At 41.9% G+C, this 18,422-nt stretch overlaps 1 protein-coding gene across 2 annotated transcripts in view; it reads left to right on the forward strand.

The window, feature by feature from the left end:
• FER (FER tyrosine kinase) overlaps nt 1–18,422 on the forward strand; it is a 728,481-nt gene that overhangs the window by 82,168 nt on the left and 627,891 nt on the right. For both annotated transcript variants that reach the window (XM_053701530.1, XM_053701531.1), the window contains exon 5: nt 4,185–4,284. In XM_053701530.1, the coding sequence (XP_053557505.1) occupies nt 4,185–4,284 (100 nt within the window). The remainder of the gene's footprint in view (nt 1–4,184; nt 4,285–18,422) is intronic.

Here is an 18,422-nt window from a genome sequence, read left to right on the forward strand (position 1 = left end):
TTGTGTCAAGCAGGCAAAAATTTCAGCATTTTTGTTACTCCCAATTGGCCCCATGGGACGCGGTGTGCATATCTGGTTCCGATGTTGGGCACTCCTTCATGTATTCTCAGCATTTAGACTTATTTTAGAATTTTTTCTTTTATCAAAATCTTCCATTTCTTTTTGGAGTGCTTAGTGATTGAACGCTTGGTTTTGTCTACAGGTTGTTATTTCACTCTGTAGTGAATTCCTAGTTTCAGACAGGCATGCCTGTCACCAGAATGATTTACCATAGGTATATTTTTCTTGGTGTTCAGCTCGTGTTTGTACATGGTATTCAGTTTGGAATCTGACAATTTCTGTCAGGATGGCTTTGACAAGCCAACCCTTTACAGGGTAATATTTTTTCTTCTTTAGTTTTATCACACAGGCACTTTCTCGTCTGCCAGATGTTCAGACATTTGTTCAGGCCTTGGTAAGAATCAGACCTGTTATCAGGCCTCCCTTTTCATCACCTATTTGCTTCTAGGTCATAGTTTTAAGGGTCATACTTAAATTTCTTCATCAGAGTGATTATTGCACTTTCTGGAGGTTGTCTAAGCATGAAGATTTTTTGTCTACTGGATCCTAAAGACTTTTTGCAGTCTTCAAGTTTATTTGTTTTAATTTTCAGGTAAACATAAGGGCTAGAAGGCTTTTTCCATTTATGTAGCTTCAGTTGAGGTGTCTATTTCTCAGAGCCTATTTGGAGGCTGGTCAGTCCCTGCCTTTACATATTACAGCTTATTTTACATGTTCTGTGTTCTTACTCCTTGGGTTTCAAGAAGGGGCAACAGTAGTTCTTCTTTCAGAGCTATTTCATAGTCATCTTTTTGACGTATTGGCCTCGTCTGAGGTTATTTTTGACAGGTGGTTCCTTTAGACGTCGTCCCTGGTAAATGTGTCTGCCTTTCCATTGTCCCACCCATGTTTTAGTTCCCAACAGTAAAGACTTTGTGGACTCTTACCACCATTAGAAAAAAACATTATTTATGGTTACCTGATAAATTCCTTTCTTGGTCGTGAGAGTCCACGAACCCGCCCAATTTTGTTAATGGCAGCAATTCTAGTTTGCACTTCTTTACTCTACTATCCTTTTTCTTCCTCCTATTCTTGGCTATACGAAATACTGTGAGGGAACAGGAAGTAGGAGGGATATTTAAGCTTTTTCTGTAGGGTGTCTTTACCACCTCCTGGTGGCCAGGTGATGAATTCCAAACAGTAAAGATTTTCATGGACTCTCACCACCAAGAAAGGAATTGATCAGGTAAGCATACATTTTTTTTTTCCTTTTCCTACAACTCATTCTGAGATCTGGGAATCTAGTCCTATAGTAGACGTTACACTAGCAAGAAGAACCACTATCCATTTTGGTGGATAGTACCTCTTTCAAGGATCCCATGGATTAGAAGTAGGAGGCCTATCTTAGGACGGTGTTTTTACAGGTCGGTTTTCATTTCAAACCAGCTTTTAGCATTGCCTGCGTGGCTGGTGTGGTCACTCTATGGTGTGACTCTCTTTCGTAACTGGCCACTGATGAGACTTCTCTAGAGGCAGTACAGGATTGCTTGAGGGTGATCAAGGTCTAAAATTCTTTAATTTGCGAAGCAGCTATGGATATAGTGTTTTTCTTGAATGTAAAAAAATGCGGTTTTAGCGTCTAGCCAGACGGGCCCAGGGTTAAAATCTTGGTCTGCTAATACAGTTTCCAAGAGTTAAACGATTGCATCTCACTTTCAAAGGAAAATCTTTATCCTTTATTCCATTATTGCCATGGTTACTGGGGGTAAGGGAGCATTCTTACTTCAGGACAAGAGGTAAGAATAAAGTGAGGCTGAGCCGTCTTTATTCCTTTCGGCAGTCTAGAAATTGTGAGGTTTACAGATAGAAGTCCTTGTTTTCCTCTCAAAAATCAGAATCTACTAAGTCATCGTGGAAGTTGGGAGGGTCTTGGAACAAACAAACAGTCCTAGAAACCTCCATCAACTTTCACTAAGTTAGCATGAAGGTGTGGCCTTCATCCCAGAGTCATCTCGGGTAGGGGCAGATTTAGCCTTTTTCAGCAGGCCTAGTTCAGTTCTGTTCAGGACCCTTGGAAATTAAACACCATCCCAGAGGGTTACAGAGTAGACTTTCTTTAAGAAGGAAAGTTCCTTCTTTCTCATGTTTCCAAGAATCCAGTGAAAGACTCAGCTTTTCTTCAATGTGTTCACAATCACATGGGGATAATTGTGCCGATTCCAAAGGCGGAACATTGCTTGGGGTACTATTCACATCTTTTTATTGTACTGATTTTGGACTTCAAGTCGATTTAAATAAATTTCTGAAAATTCCTACCTTAAAAATGGAGACATATATATGACCACCATAGATAAGAAAGATGCTTATCTGCATATTCCCATTCACAGAGACTATTACAAATTCCTCTGGTTTGCCTTTCAGGACAAATATCAGTTTGTGGCCCTTGCCTTTTAGACAACATACTAATCCAAGTTCCTTCTCCTTCCCTGACGTCTCATCATACAGAGACAGTGATTCAGGTATTTAAGAATCATGGGGAAACATCAATATCCCAAAGAGTTATCGCTCCCCAAACACCAGTGTGACTTTCCTGGGAGTGATCATAGAGACTGTGTCTATGCACCTTTCCCTTGCAGAGAACCTCAGAAGGAGATTGCAACAAGCTTGTGCTGAGCTACCGGCCTCTGCTGCTTCAGGCACCATCCCTTTTGCAAGACATGATGGCATCTCATTAAAAGCACAAACTCTCGAGGTACTGTTCCTGGTCCAGGGATCCACAAGTGACTCTGATAGATGTTATAGTGGTCCCTTGGTCCGAACATCTGATGTACATATATCCCTCTCTTACTCTACTTCCTCAAGTTATAGCTTGATTCAAATTTCAGCTCTTTCAGTTCTTTACCATAAGAAATTGGCTAGGATTCAGAATATTCAAACTTTAATTTAAAATTCAGGCCCTGGTCAGAATTTGACCAGTAGTTAGAGCTGCGTCACCTCCATGGAATCCTAATCTGGTATTGAAATATTACAAATTTGTCCTTTTGAGCCTATGCACAATGTTGATATTCAACTTTTGTCATGGAAAACTTTTTTCCTCAAGCCATTTCATCATCAAGAAGGGTTTCTGTGACTCTTTATCTAGTTTTCCTTTAAAACAATTAAGATATTACTATGATTTTTTTTTTACCAAAGGTAGTTTCTTCTCTAAATATTACACAGGAGATCGTGGTCCCTTCGTTGTGTCCTACTCTAAAAACTTCTAAGGAAACTTGAAGTTTTATCTTCAAGCTACCAAGGAGTTCTTCATTTTTGTTTATTCATTTTTCAGGGCAGAGTAAGTTTCAGAAAGCTTTTGCAGTCACTTTGGCTTCCTGGTTAAAGCAGTTGATTTGCAAGGCTACTTGAAGTCAGGGAAATCCCTACAACCTCTTTATCACAGTTAATTTCTAGATCTGTTTCCACATATTGGGCTTTCAGAAATGAAGTCTATCGAGCAGATTTGCAAAGCTGCTACTAGGACTTCTCTCTTGGTCTTCTCTCACAAAGTTTCATCATTTTGATGTTTTTGCTTCTTTTAGCATTAAGGTTTTCAAGGCAGCAGTGTATGGTCAAGTTTTTGCCTGCTCAGATTTTGTCCCACCCTTTTTTGTCTTTCTGTAGGGGACTCTACGGCTTGGGTATTGGATCAAAACTGTTATGGCTCATGGACTCTCGCCACCTTATGAAAGAAAACATAATTTATTCTTAACTGATGTCTTTCTTTCAGAGTGGTAAGAGTCCTTGAGACCCACCTAATATTTAGTTTTTATCTTTTTCTTCTCCTTTCTTGGCTATAAGGCAAACTGAGGGGAATCGGGAAGTGGGAGAGATTAAAACACTTGCCTAGTGGAGGGAGTTTAATTCCAGCTGTTATGGCTCATGGAGTCTCACTACCATGAAATAAATTGATCTGGTAAGAATAAATAATGTTTTCTTATATTTGCAAACTATGTTATTTTTCTTGTATTTTACCTTCTAGGTGAATATGATACAGAAACTATGTAGTGTGATAAATTGTTTACTGTTTAACAAACACAGATTGGTCATTAATTACAGTTTTATATTGACATACAGGATAACAGAGGTTTGCTTGTTTTAACAACTAGGTTACAAAAACGGAATTGGAAAAGTTGAAATCAAGTTACAGGCAGCTAACAAAAGACGTCAACTCAGCCAAAGAGAAGTTCAAAGAAGCTGTAACAAAAGGTAAGTGTTCAAAGCTAGAACAATTTCAAAAGACAAGCACTTCAATCAATCTGGAACCCCAGAGTGGCCATACAATTTTTTATAAATTGTTTGCACGCTGTAGTATTGCGCGTGCATGACTTAGTAAATCATGCCCACAATTTACTAAAATTGTGGCCACGCTTTTCTTAATTCATGCGCACAATTTAAAAAATGTCTGGTCACAACAATCTGGGGCTCCAACTTTGTTAAAGAAGCGTCTATAAATAGTTCTCCTGCAGGTCAAGCAGTGACACAACAATCGGGTCCTGATAGTATTACTTGGTAATGCAAAGCAAAGCTTGTATCATATATTTATCACACACCTAACTGTGTTATGTACAACAGTAATTAACACAATGTATTGGTGAATGACCTAAAATAGTTTAGATTACCATTCAAATCAATCGCATTTCTAATGTTTACAATGAAGACGTAGATTATATACTTGTGCTTGCAATATCGTGCAGATATTTTAGTAAACTGTGAAACATGCTCATGTTTTATTAAATTGTGTGCATGATATATAAAAAAATAGTGTGACCACTCTGGGGCTCTGTTCTTTTGAAATATTAAATCAATGAATCCATACGCATTTCTTATTTAGTTTTGCTGTCACTCCTTTTAAACAGAAGTAGAGCTTTTTTTATTTAACTGTCAAAACTATATATTTTTTTTTAAAGTAGAAAATGCAATGTATTAATCTAGGCCCATTTTGGTATACCTGATATTTCCTTCATAAAATACGCGGAGAGTCCACGGCTTCATTCCTTACTGTTGGGAAATAAAACATCTGTCCACCAGGAGGAGGCAAAGACACCATAGCCAAAGGCTTAAATATCCCTCCCACTTCCTCATTACCCCAGTCATTCTTTGTCTTTCTTCACGTTAGGAGGTGGCAGAGAAGTGTCGGAAGATTCGCAGAGTCCTGAAAAAGGGTGTCTGCCCTTTGAGATTGGACTGGAGTTTTAAGTAGTCATGTCAACCTCTCAGTGAGAGTATTGATGAAATTTAGAGTCAGGAGATGCAGGGAAAGTTTTTCTGCGAAACCATCCAGACTACTGATAACAGCTCTTAAGCAATCAGTGTTGATGAGTTTCACTGCCTGCTTTCTCTCACTCAAGTCCATGTCAGGAGCGCTGCTATAAGACGGTTACACTTGAGAGACTGTGTTCTGTTCCACGGCATGGATCCTGGAGGTAAGATTGTTTAAATTTTTACACATAAAACGCTATAACAGGGTCACAGTGTGGCTCCTTTTATATGTTGATAGGATCCAGGGTTAATATCATCTGAAGGGGGTTTATTGAACAGTTGGGGTTAATTAATCAGTGTATTAATTATTTACATGCTGCTTTGTGTGTTTTTTTTCCTGGGCTGATAGACTGTGTCTTTTTGGCTGGAACAAACAGGTTTCACTTTCTTTTTAAAAAAGTGTTGCACAGCTCCTATTACTTGCTGTACTTGTAATAACAGGGTAAGTACTGTCTTGCACTCCATGTGACCTGGTGTGGTATATGTTAATTTCCTCCATTCCGGCTGAGACTTCAACCTGAGGAGAGAGTTTCCTCTGTTAACTGTCTGGGTCTAGGAGGTGGTGAGTGCCCCAGCCATTGGGAGTATAACGGTGCAGTTTTCTATAATAAAAAATGTTTTTGTTTGTGTCCTCCTGTGGGTATAACCTGAGCTATGGAGAACTCTGACATGTTAGATGATACTCCTTCTGTACTAAATCATACCTGTTTTATATTGTGAGGAGGCCGTGGTTTTCCCGCCCACTCAATTATGTTCCACATGCATTAACACCGTTATAAAGCTAAAACGGGAGACAAAGTTATGAGAAAAACAAGAGGGCGACCCCTAGTGCAAATCAATTGAGGACATGAAATGGATATCGGCTTGTGCTGACAAAGGGATACTCACAGATGGTATTGCACACTGTAGTGCAAATGAAGCGTACTAGGTATATTATAGTGACCTAGTGCACATAAAGACCCAGGCAGTACTGCTGCAGTTGAAGATAAACTCCGGATGCAAATGATGGACGTCAGGATAATAGAAGAAGACTCCAGTATCAATGTATATAATAAAAGTATTTAATAAAATGGATAAAAGATACACAGATATACCAATACACCTGTTGTACAATGCTACGCGTTTCTAAGCGCTCACCGCGCTTTTTCCTCAGGCAAATGATACTGGATACAATGGAGTCTCCTACATATATACCTATGCAAACTTAATGTTGATCAGCTGAATCTCGTTTACACAGGTGCTGCATTAATTAGCCACATTGGTTTGCTGACAGAATGTTACAAAAAATACAATACAATATGCATAGAAAGCAATCCCAAGTTTAGTATGATAAGCTAATTGCTATGGTCATATAAAAACTAAAATAAAATACATCACGAAAATAGACATTATGAGCTATCTCAATCGTATATGTATAAAATAATACTGATATAAAAAATTCATAATATTATTAAAAAATATATATGTAACTTACGTATTTGTAATAATTTTACTAATCTGATGATATTTGTAGGTTAACTAGAATATAAATCTGAATAGATAGTCTGTTACTATTAATAGTTGATAGGGAGACAAGCCTGCTAAGGCTCTTAGTCCCTCTGAGCCGACGATATCTGCGGCCCTCAGTGCATTACCTCGCTCTAACAAACGCAAGAGAAAGTTTAATCATAGCTCTCCTGACCCGGAGTCATCTAAATATTTATCGTATTTAGCTATTATGTCCCACTTATCTGATGAGTTAACCTCTGTTGCTTCAGAGGGTGAACTTTCTGGGTCAGAGTCCTTAGCGTCTAAGCCTCCTGCTGCGGAGGAACTGTCCTTTAGATTTAAAATTGAGCACTTGCCTTTTTTATTAAAGGAGGTTCTGTCCAAGTTAGTGTCAGGGTGCCAGGAATCAGACTGAGACGAGAAGTGCAAAAATAATCACACCTTTATTAATAGCAAAAAATAATAAAAAGTCCTCAAGTCAAATAACAAGCTAGGAATCAAAACCAGAGCTGGTAGTCAGATGAGCCGGAATCAGGAACAAGGAGAACAGCAGAGTCAGGAACAAGCCAGGGATCAGGAACCAGGAGGGACGTCAGACAGCCAGGTAATACACAGGTGCTCTCACAAACAGGTCTTAGACAACGCAAGGGCAAAGCATACTGAACAGAAGCCCTTTAAATAATAAGTGATGACATCACAATTCTGAGACTGCATCCTGTCTCACACGGATGATGTAAACCAGTCTGGCCATAAAAGGAAGTGCAGGAAATGAGCAGCATCACAAAGTATGCACCAGAGTCAGCAAGAGAGGTGAGTAAAATGGCTGCCAGCAGCGCATGGCAAACAAAACAGGGAAAAACCCTGACAGTACCCTCCCCTCAATGACCCTTCCCCCGCGGGATGTCAAAAGGCTTATTGGGGAAACGGGCATGGAAGGCACGGAGGAGGGCGGGAGCGTGAACATCAGAGGAGGGAACCCATGAACGCTCCTCCGGACCGTAGCCCCTCCAGTGGACCAAATAATGTACACGGCCCCTGGACATACGAGAGTCAATAATGCTGCTGTCCTCGTACTCCTCATGGTTGTCAACAAAGATAGGACGGGGAAGAGTTAACACAGTGGTAAACAGATTACAAACCAATGGTTTCAAGAGGGAGACATGAAAAACATTGGAGATGCGCATTGCAGGAGGAAGGTCAAGAACGTAGGCCACAAGATTGACCTGTCGGAGTATTCGAAAAGGACCAACATAACGGGGAGCCAGTTTATTGGAAGGCAGTCGAAGGTTCAAGTTGCTGGAGGACAGCCAAACTCTCTCACCAACCTGGTAGGAAGGCGCGGCAGACGCCTAAGATCAGCCTGGGACGTTTGGCGCTGCATAAAACAATAAAGGCAGGCCTGAATCTGCACCCACGTTGAACATAGTTGCCGGAGATGCTCCTCCAAAGCCGGAATACCCTGAGACATGAATGAATCGGGCAACAAGGATGGTTGAAACCCATAATTCGCCATGAACAGGAATAACTTGGAGGAAGCATTAATAGCACTATTACAAGCAAACTCTGCCCAAGGTAACAGTTCATACCAATTATTGTGGTGATCTAAGACATAGCAACAGAGGAACTGTTCCAGAGCTCAATTAGACCATTCCGCAGCCCTATTGGATTGAGGGTGATATGCAGAGGAGAAGGAAAGCTGGATCCCCATTTGAGCACAAAAGGAACGCCAAAATCTGGAGACAAACTGGCTACCCCAGTCCGACACTATCTCCTTGGGTAACCCATGTAAACGGAAGACCTCCCGGGCAGAAATTTAAGCAAGCTCCTGAGCGGTAGGCAACTTCTTCAAGGGAATGCAATGTGACATTTTAGAAAAAACGGTCAACCACCATAAGGATAACTGTATAGCCATTGGAAACAGGGAGCTTGACAATGAAGTCCATGTAAAGATGTGTCCAAGGACGCTCACCATTAGCAATAGGTTGAAGAAGACCCACAGGAAGACATCGAGGAGTCTTATTCTGTGCACAAACTGAGCAGGAGGCAACATACGCAGCAACATCAGAACGAAGACCTGGCCACCAGAATTGTCGAGTGACAGACCAAATCATTTGGTTCTTGCCTAGGTGATCTGCGGCTTTAGGATAGTGGTAAGTGTGCAAAAGTTTAGTTCGAAGATTCTCAGGAACAAAACACTTACCACTAGGTTTCTCAGGAGGTGCATTGGTTTGTGAAGCCAGGATCTCCTCCCCCAAGGGAGAAGTCAAATTAGTACATATATGGTAGCCAAAATATGGTCAGGAGGTATAACTGGAGTAGGTACAGACTCCACCTTGGACAGAGGGGAAAATTGCAGAGAGAGGGCATCAGCCCTAACATTCTTACTACCAGGCAGGTAGGAAACCACATAATTAAACCTAGACAAAAATAGCGCTCATCTGGCCTGTCGGGGCGACATACGTTTTGCTTCAGATAGATAAGTTAAATTCTTGTGGTCAGTAAGAATGAGCACTGGCACGCTAGTACCCTCGAGAAGATGCCTCCATTCCTTGAGTGCCAAAATTATGGCCAGTAATTCCCTGTCGCCAATTTCATAATTGCACTCCGCTGGAGACAATTTCTTAGAGAAGAAACCACACGGTTGCAAGGAACCGTCAGGCATAGGACGTTGAGACGAGGGAACCTACTCCAGTATCAGGCGCATCGACCTCAAGAACGAAAGGCAGGACAGGGTTAGGATGAGCCAGAACTGGAGCGGCAGCAAAGGCAGTCTTAAGACTATCAAAGCCCTTAATGGCAGTAGGTGACCAATGGAGTGGATCATTCTCTTTACGGGTCATGTCTGTGATAGGTTTGACCAAGGAAGAAAAGTTTTTAATAAACTTTCTATAATAACTGGCAAACCTCAAAAAACGTTGAATAGACCGAAGACCAACTGGGCGAGGCCACTGCAGAACTGCAGATAACTTGTCAGGATCCATGGAGAACCCTGCAACGGAGATAACATAACCTAGGAAGGTAACTTGAGTCTGATGGAACTCACATTTCTCGAGTTTACAAAACAGGCCGTTCTCACATAGTCTCTGAAGAACCCGTGTAACATCAGAACAATGAGCCTCAAGTGTCGGTGAGTGTATGAGGATGTCGTCCAAGTACACCCCAACACACTGTTGCAACATATCTCGTAGGACATCATTAATAAATTCCTGGATAACAGCAGGAGCATTACATAGGCCAAAGGGCATTACAAGATACTCATAATGCCCGCTCCTGGTTTTAAATGCTGTTTTCCATTCGTGGCCCTCCTTAATCCTAACGAGATTGTACGTTTATCTCAAATCAAGTTCAGTAAAGACCGTAGCTCCCTTGAGGTGGTCAAAGAGTTCCGTAATGAGCGGAATAGGGTAAGCATTCTTAATGGTAAGACGATTAAGACCCCTATAATTGATGCATTGTCTTAACTCGCCACCCTTTTTCTTCACAAAGAAGAAGCCAGCCCCTGCAGGAGAGCAGGATTTGCGGATGATCCCCCGTGACAGAGCATCTGCAACATACTCCTCCATAGCACAATTCTCTGCAACAGACAGAGGGTAAACCCGGCCCCGAGGAGGAATGGCTCTGAGTTGCAGGTCTATGGCACAATTGTAAGACCAGTAGGGAGGCAACGTACTGGCACGCACCTTGTCAAAAACGTCTGGGAACTCTCGGTACTCCTCTGGCAATTGAGATACCGAAGAAGTGCACAAGACTTTAACTGGTTTCTGAAGACAAGTGAAAACATTGCGGAGACCATGACAAAATTTCGTACCTGTGCCAGTCGAGACTGGGATTGTGCTTTTGGAGCCAGGGATAACCTAGAACAACTGGAAAATGTGGAGAGTTTATTACCTGGAACTGGAGGGTTTCAAAATGGAGAGCCCCAACAGCCATGGATAACGGAGCAGTTTCGTGAGTAACGAGTGCGGGCTGAAGGGGCCTGCCATCAATGGCCTCAATAGCAAGTGGAACGGACCGAGGCAAAACAGGAATGGAGTGCTTTGATACAAAATCCCTGTCAATGAAATAGCCTGCAGCACCGGAGTCAACAAGTCACCCAGAAAAGGACAACCGTGAACAAAGGTTTCTCCTTTAGCGGTTCCGGGGACGAGGATAAACCACCCAAGACTGAGACGAGAAGTTCAAAAGTAATCACACCTTTATTAATAGCAAAAAATAATAAAAAAGTCCACAAGTCAAATAACAAGCCAGGAATCAAAACCAGAGCTGGTAGTCAGACGAGCCGAGTCAGGAGCCAAAGCGAGTAGTCAGACAAGCTGGAATCAGCAACAAGGAGAACAGCAGAGTCAGGAACAAGCCAGGGATCAGGAACCAGGAGGGACGTCAGACAGCCAGGTAATACACAGGAGCTCTCACAAACAGGTCTGAGACAACGCAAGGGCAAAGCATACTGAAGAGGCCCTTTAACCCTTTGAGTGCTAAGCTGGATTTAATATTTTTACTATTTTTACTATTTAAAAAAAAAAAAAAACATTTTTGACTTATTTTTTTCTCCCCCAGATACCCAAGACTTATACCATTGGAAAGGTTAGGCGATTACCTTTTTAATGGTGAGTCTTGGGGGGTCTGTAGCTGCATGCCCCTTTTCCCTATACTTTGTATTGACAATTTTAAATAAAGTTGCACGGTGACGTCATCAAGAGAGGTGAGTAAAATGGCTGCCAGCAGCACATGGCAAACAAAACAGGGAAAAACCCCTGACAGTTAGAGGTTCCAGAGGCCGCGCTGTCTGAAGAACCTATGATACTTAAATTAAGTTTATGAAGACAGGAAAGTTCCTTTGACTTTTCCTGTGCCGGTTAAGATGGTAAACATTATTAAGAACCAAGGGAAAGAATTGGTTCTTCATTTTCACCTCTTCTACTTTTAAAAAGTTGTTCTCGGTCCCGGACTCTCAACTGGATTTGTGGTGCTCCATTCCTAAGGTGGATGGTGCTATCTCTACACTTGCTAAACGTACTACTATCTCTTGAGGATAGTTCTTCGTTCAGAGAGCCGATTGATAAAAAAATGGAAACCTTTCTGAGAAAGATGTTTCAACATATGGGAATTTTGTTTAAACTGGCGGCTGCAGTCGCTGCGGTTGCCGGAGCGGCTACCTAATGGTGTGTCCCTTTGTTGGAACTCATTGAGGTGGAGTCTCCCTCGAGGATATTCAAGACAGAATTAAAGCTTTGAGAATTGCTAATACTTTTATCTGTGATGCGAACATGCAAATTATTCACCTAAATGCAAAGGTCTCTGGCTTTGCGGTCCTAGCCCACGAGGTGCTCTGGTTGAAGTCTTGGTCTGCGGATATGACTTCTAAGTCCAGACTCCTTTCTCTTCCCTTCAAGGTAAAGATTTTATTTGGTCCAGGCCTGGACTCCATTATTTCTACGGTTACCGGAGGCAAGGGTGCCTTCTTACCGCAAGATAAGAACAACAAGTCTAAGGTAAGACAATCTTCTAATGTTTGTTCCTTTGGTTCTGACAAATCCCAACGACAACAATGCTCCAAGCCCGAGCAAGCCGAGAGTATTTGGAAGCCGACTCAGTCCTGGAATAAATCCAAGCAGAATAAGAAGCCCGCCGAAAACAAATTGGCATGAAGGGGCGGCCCCCAATCTGGGATTGGATCGTGTAGGAGGCAGACTGTGTTTTTTCAGACGCCTGGTTCAAGGACGTACAGGATCTGTGGGTTCTGGAGGTGGTATCTCAGGGATACAAGATAGGCTTCAAATCTCATCCGCCAAGGGGCAGATTCCTTCTCTCGAATGGGTCTACTAGACCAGAAAAGAGGGATGCCTTTCTAGGGTACGTTCGGGATCTCTCCTCCTTAGGAATTGTTGTCCTGGTGCCTATCGAAGAAAATAGATTTGGGTTTTTATTCAAACCTTTTTATGGTCCCAAAGAAGGAGGGAACTTTTCAATTCTGGACCTAAATTGCTTAAATAAGTTTCTCAGTTTCCCTTCCTTCAAGATGGAGACGATAAGGTCCATCCATCCTTTAATTCAGGAAGGCCAGTTTAGGACCACTATAGATCTGAAGGACGCTTTCCTTTATTTTCCAATCCACAGGGAACATTTTCAGTTCCTGATGTTTGCATTCCTGGACCAGCACTTCCAGTTCATTGCCCTTCCGTTTGGCATAGCTACTGTTTCAAGAATCTTTACAAAGGTTCTGTGGGCTCTTCTAGCCGTTGCCAGAACTATTGCAGTAGCCCCATACTTGGATGATATTCTGGTACAAACACCATCCTTTCATCTTGCGGAAAAATTCTTGGAGTCCCTTCTCAGTCTTCTTCAATCACATGGATGGAATATAAACTTGAAAAGATTTCTCTTAACCCAAGTACCAGGGTGGAATTCCTGGGTGGTATAATAGAATCCATATCCATGAGGATACTTCTAACAGACCAGAGGCATTGCACGTTAACTTCGGCATGTCTTGCCCTCCGGACCTCCTTTAGTGCGTCTCTGGGTCAGTGTATGGAGGTGATTGGGCTCATGGTGCCCTGCATGGACATCATTCCTTTTGCCAGATTCCATCTCAGACCTTTACAACTGTGCGTGCTGAGGCAGTGGAACGGCGATCATTCAGATCTGTTTTAACAATCTGTTTTTAAGATTGTATTAGACAGCCGGTCGAGAGAATCACACTCTTGGTGGCTCTGTCCAGATCATCATCTTAAGACCATCCTGGGAGATTGTGACTACGGACACAAGCCTATCCGGATGGGGAGCTGTTTGGGGTGCCAGGAAGGCACAGTGGTTGTGGACTCAGGAGTCCTGCCTCCCGATCAATATTTTGCAACTTCTGGCAATTTTCAAGGCCTTGAAGGCTTGGCCGCTTCTGGGTTCGTCCCAGTTTATCAGATTTCAATCAGACAATATAACCTCGGTGGCTTACATTAACCATCAGGGGGAAATGAGAAGTTTCTTGGCGATGAAGGAAGTATCTTAGATTCTGGAGTGGGCGAAGGGCCACAGCTGTTCACTGTCAGCAATCCACATTCCGGGTGTGGACAACTGGGAGGCGGATTTTCTCAGCAGGCAATCCTTCCATCCAGGGGAATGGTGTCTCCATCCAGAGGTGTTTGCAGAGATATGCAGCAAGTGGGGGATGCCGAAGATACATCTCGGGACATCCCGTCTCAATACCAAGCTACCCAGGTACAGGTCGAGGGGAAGTGGATGTAATAGATGCACTAGCAGTGCCCTGGAGGTTCAAACTATCTTTTTCCTCCATTACCACTTCTTCCTCGAGTGGTGGCCCGCATCAAGCAGGAGCGGGTATCAGTAATCCTGAATGCTCTATCGTTACCGCGAAGGATGTGATTAGAGAATCTAGTGGGGATGTCCTCATCTTCTCCGTGGAAGTTACCTTGTCGCAGAGACCTGCTGATACAAGGTCCATTTGTTCATCAAAATCTAGATTCTCTGAGGCTGTGTGGAAATTGAACGCTTGGTCTTAGCCAAGAGAGGTTTCTCTGAGAGCGTCATTGATACTCTTATTCAAGCTCGTAAACCAGTTACTCTGTGTATCTACCACAAGGTGTGGATGACCTACTTATTCTGGTGGGAAGAGCGTGGTTTTTCCTGGCACAGAGTTAAGGTTGCCAGGATCTTATCTTTTCTCCAGCATGGGCTTGAGAAGGGCCCTTCTGCTAGTTCCCTGAAGGGACAGATTTCGGCCCTGTCGGTTTTATTGCACAAGAGACTGGCTGAGCTTCCAGACGTGCAGTCCTTTGTTAAGGCTCTGATTAGGATCAGACCTGTGTTTAGATCTGGGACTCCTCCTTGGAGCCTAAATCTTGTTCTTCAGGTTTTGCAACAGGGTCCGTTTGAGCCTCTGCGTTCCGTTGACATTAAATTGTTATCTTGGAAGGTTCTTTTTTTATTGGCTATTGCCTCTGCACGCAGAGTTTCTGAGATCTCTGCTTTGAAATGTGAGCCCCCTTATCTGATTTTTCATGCATATAAGGCAGTTTTACGTACTAAATTAGGTTTTCTTTCTAAGGTTGTATCCGATCGCAACATCAATCAGGAGATTGTGGTTCCTTCCTTGTGTCCTAATCCTTCATCAAAGGAACGCTTACTTCACAATTTAGATGTGGTTCACGCCTTGAGGTTTTATCTTTAGGCTACTAAGGAGTTTAGACAATCTTCCTATTTGTTGTCTATTCGGGGATGTGTAAGGGGCAGAAGGCTACTTCGACTTCCCTATCTTTTTGGTTAAGGAGTGTCATCAGCTTAGCTTACGAGACAGCAGGACATTGCCCTACTGAGAGGATAACGGCTCATTCCACTAGAGCAGTGGTTTCCTCTTGGGTCTTTAAAAATGAGGCCTCTATGGATCAGATTTGTAAGGCGGCTACCTGGTACTCCTTACATACTTTTTCAAAGTTTTACAAGTTTGATGTTTTTGCTTCGGCTGAAGCAGCTTTCGGGAGAAAAGTTTTGCAGGCTGTGGTGCCCTCAGAATAGGGTCCGCCTCTTCCTTTTTGTTCCCTCCCGTTATTCATTCAGTGTCCTCTGGAGCTTGAGTATAGTTTTCCCAACAGTAAGAAATGAAGCCGTGGACTCTCCCTATCTTAGGAAGGATAACATTTATGCTTACCAGATACATTTCTTTCCTTCCGGGTAGGGAGAGTCCATGGCCCCTGCCCGTTTTTTCTTACCTATGGGCGGTCCCCTATTCTTTATTTTATTCTTCTGTCACCATTTATACCCTAATGTTTCTCCTACTCTACCTTGTTTCCTCGGCAGAATGACTGGGGTAATGAGGAAGTGGAAGGGATATCTGTTTTTCCATCCTCCTGGTGGCCAGGTGTTGTATTTCCTAACAGTAAGGAATGAAGCCGTGGACTCTCCCTATCCGGAAGGAAAGGAATTTATCTGGTAAGCATAAATTATGTTTTTTCATAAATAGCAGACATACATGGCTTTGCTAATTAGAATGCAGCCAATTGCAGCTGCGCACCACACTTCTTTTTCTCCAGGCAGTGAAGGGTTTATTCAGGTAGCTTATAATGTTAATATAAGCAGTAGTGTAGAGATTACCCTCCCACCACCTGATCCCTACTTGATAGTTAAAATAAGATGGTGCAATGAATAGCTTTCTTAGTTATTGCTTTCCACCAGACAGGTTGTTCATGTGTTATGGAAAGAGAGTTCTCCCATTGATGAGAGAGATAGCAGTCCCCATTTCAGTTTGCTAGAATCCCACGTTTTCTCCTAGGTTCTATCTCGAAGGGGCCCTCAAGAAGCCCTGAGAGTGCAAGAAGTTGTGGAACCTCATGAACTCTAAGTGTAGAGGTTGTGGGGGACTAAATTTAGTAATTAATTGATGAAGTGATATTAGTTCATTGCTGCTATATAGATCTTTAACTGTAGAGATTTCTAGTCCTTGCCATAAGTTTAAGGGAGTGTCTGGAAGAGTGGATTAGAGTCCATAAATGGTGTATAAAGGAGAAAAGGGGTAAGTTTGCAAACGTAACAATGTCGTGGATTTTGTCCCAAAATGTTAGATTAGATGCTACAATATAATTCAGACAGATTTTTACGTCTATAGTGTTTCTGTAGCCAGATTATATCTCAGAGTTAAAAATCCAGAGTGGAGTGATTCTTGCTCCAACTCTTTCTATTTGCTAAAGGAGATGTGCAAGAGTCTTGCTGCTTCATAATACATCATAATATTAGGGGGCAGCTGCTTTCCCCTGACAATATAGGTTATTGTAAAGTCCCAATGGACCCTCTTGGTGGTGTTTCTCCAGATTGTTTTGCATAACCAGGTAATTATTGTGGGAGAGGTATTGGGAGGTAGCAGAATAGTTAAGTAATCTTGGGTAACAGAGACATTTTAAAAGCTGCAACTCTCCACAACCAAGAAGGAACATTCCACTTATCGACAGTCGATAAAGAAGTAAAGGATGAAAATTTGATGAGATAATTGTATGGAGGCCATGAGAAAGGTATGCCCAAAGATCTTTCAGTTGTTGGGTTGACCAGGTAAATGTTTATTTAGCTTTAACAGATCTAAGGGAGGGTTCAGAAATGTTTAGAACATTTGCATCAGTATTAGAAATATTCAATTTATAGTAATTAAGATTATCTAACAGACAAAAGAGAAATGGTAAGGAGCGAATAGGATCAGAAGTGAACACAGATTCTCCACAAACAATGCGTTTTTTGTTTTGTTGTTGTTGTTCCATGCAGGGATACCCCTGTAATGAGGGGATCGGTCTACATATACTTGGTAATTGGCTTCATTATGAAAACTATTGAAAAAAACATGATCTGGGTTCACTAATGTCAGAAGGATACCATTTAGAAGAGTGGCTATAATCTTTACATAAAGTTTTACATCTAGATTTAATAATCTTTTCCTGGTTTAGATATTATGATGATTGATGCTTGTGAAAATGTATTTGGGAAAGGAACTGGAGGAACCTGACCTTTGATAACACCCTAAGAAGCAGTGGAATTAATACAAAGTGGAACTTTTTAAAAATAGATCTGTGAATCCATCTGGGCCAGTCAATTTAACAGCTTTCAAAGATTTAATGGAGCTTCTTAGCTCATCAACAGTAAATGGAGATTGAAGGAACTAATTTTATGCTAGTGTAAATCAATGGAAGATGAAAACTTGTTTTTGTAAGGCTAGGTGCAGAAATATCCAATCCAACATATTGAGGCCTTCTTGGTATCCGACAACTGGAGGACAGACAGTATATTATGTGTAGTTGAAAAGTGTAGCAATCAAAGTATTCTAATAGCATTATCTATAGCTTCTCGTCCTGGCACAAAACCTGCTTGTTCCAGATGTATCAAATATGGTAAAATTGAGGTTTAACTATTTGCCTCATGTCGACATTTAGTTGGGAAATAGGTCTAAACGCTAGTTTTTGGGCCTTAAAGAGATACTATACCCTGATATAGTATGCAATTTTAAGCAACTTTCTAATTTACTCCTATTATCAATTCAGTTACTATCTCTATTTGAAAAGATGAAATGTAAAGCTTAGGAGCAGGCCGTTTTTTGTTCAGAACCTGGGTTATGCTTGCTGATTGGTGGTTAAATGTAGCCACCAATAAGGAAGTGCTATCCAGGGTGCTGAACCTAAAATGGGCCGGCTACTAAGCATTACATCCTGCTTTTTTGTTTCTCTTGTTAAAGAGAACGTTGAATTTTATTTTCTAAGCCTCATGTCTCTCAGGATGATGCTGTTTAGGTATGACCACAGCTTTCTCCTCAAACGTCCCAAGCCTTAATGGCTACACATATAGTGCCCTGCTTTTCCTCTGTCTCCTGGAGGAGTTTATTTTGACAGCAGATTTTGCTGCACAGTTATCTTCTGCGGTATCTGCGGCATTATCTGCTTTTCCTATGTTAAAGGGAAAATGCAAGAAGAAATTTAGAGATTCAGATAGTAAGGTTTATGTTCTGCCTACTGCTACACTGGTTGCCTTTCCTCATAAGTCTGATGAGAAGGATTCGCTGGTAGCCTCGGAGGTGAGATCTCAGATTCAGAAAGTATAATTCCTTCATCTGATAC

The sequence above is a fragment of the Bombina bombina genome, chromosome 2, assembly GCF_027579735.1.
Source record: "Bombina bombina isolate aBomBom1 chromosome 2, aBomBom1.pri, whole genome shotgun sequence".
In the NCBI taxonomy this organism is placed as follows: domain Eukaryota; kingdom Metazoa; phylum Chordata; class Amphibia; order Anura; family Bombinatoridae; genus Bombina; species Bombina bombina.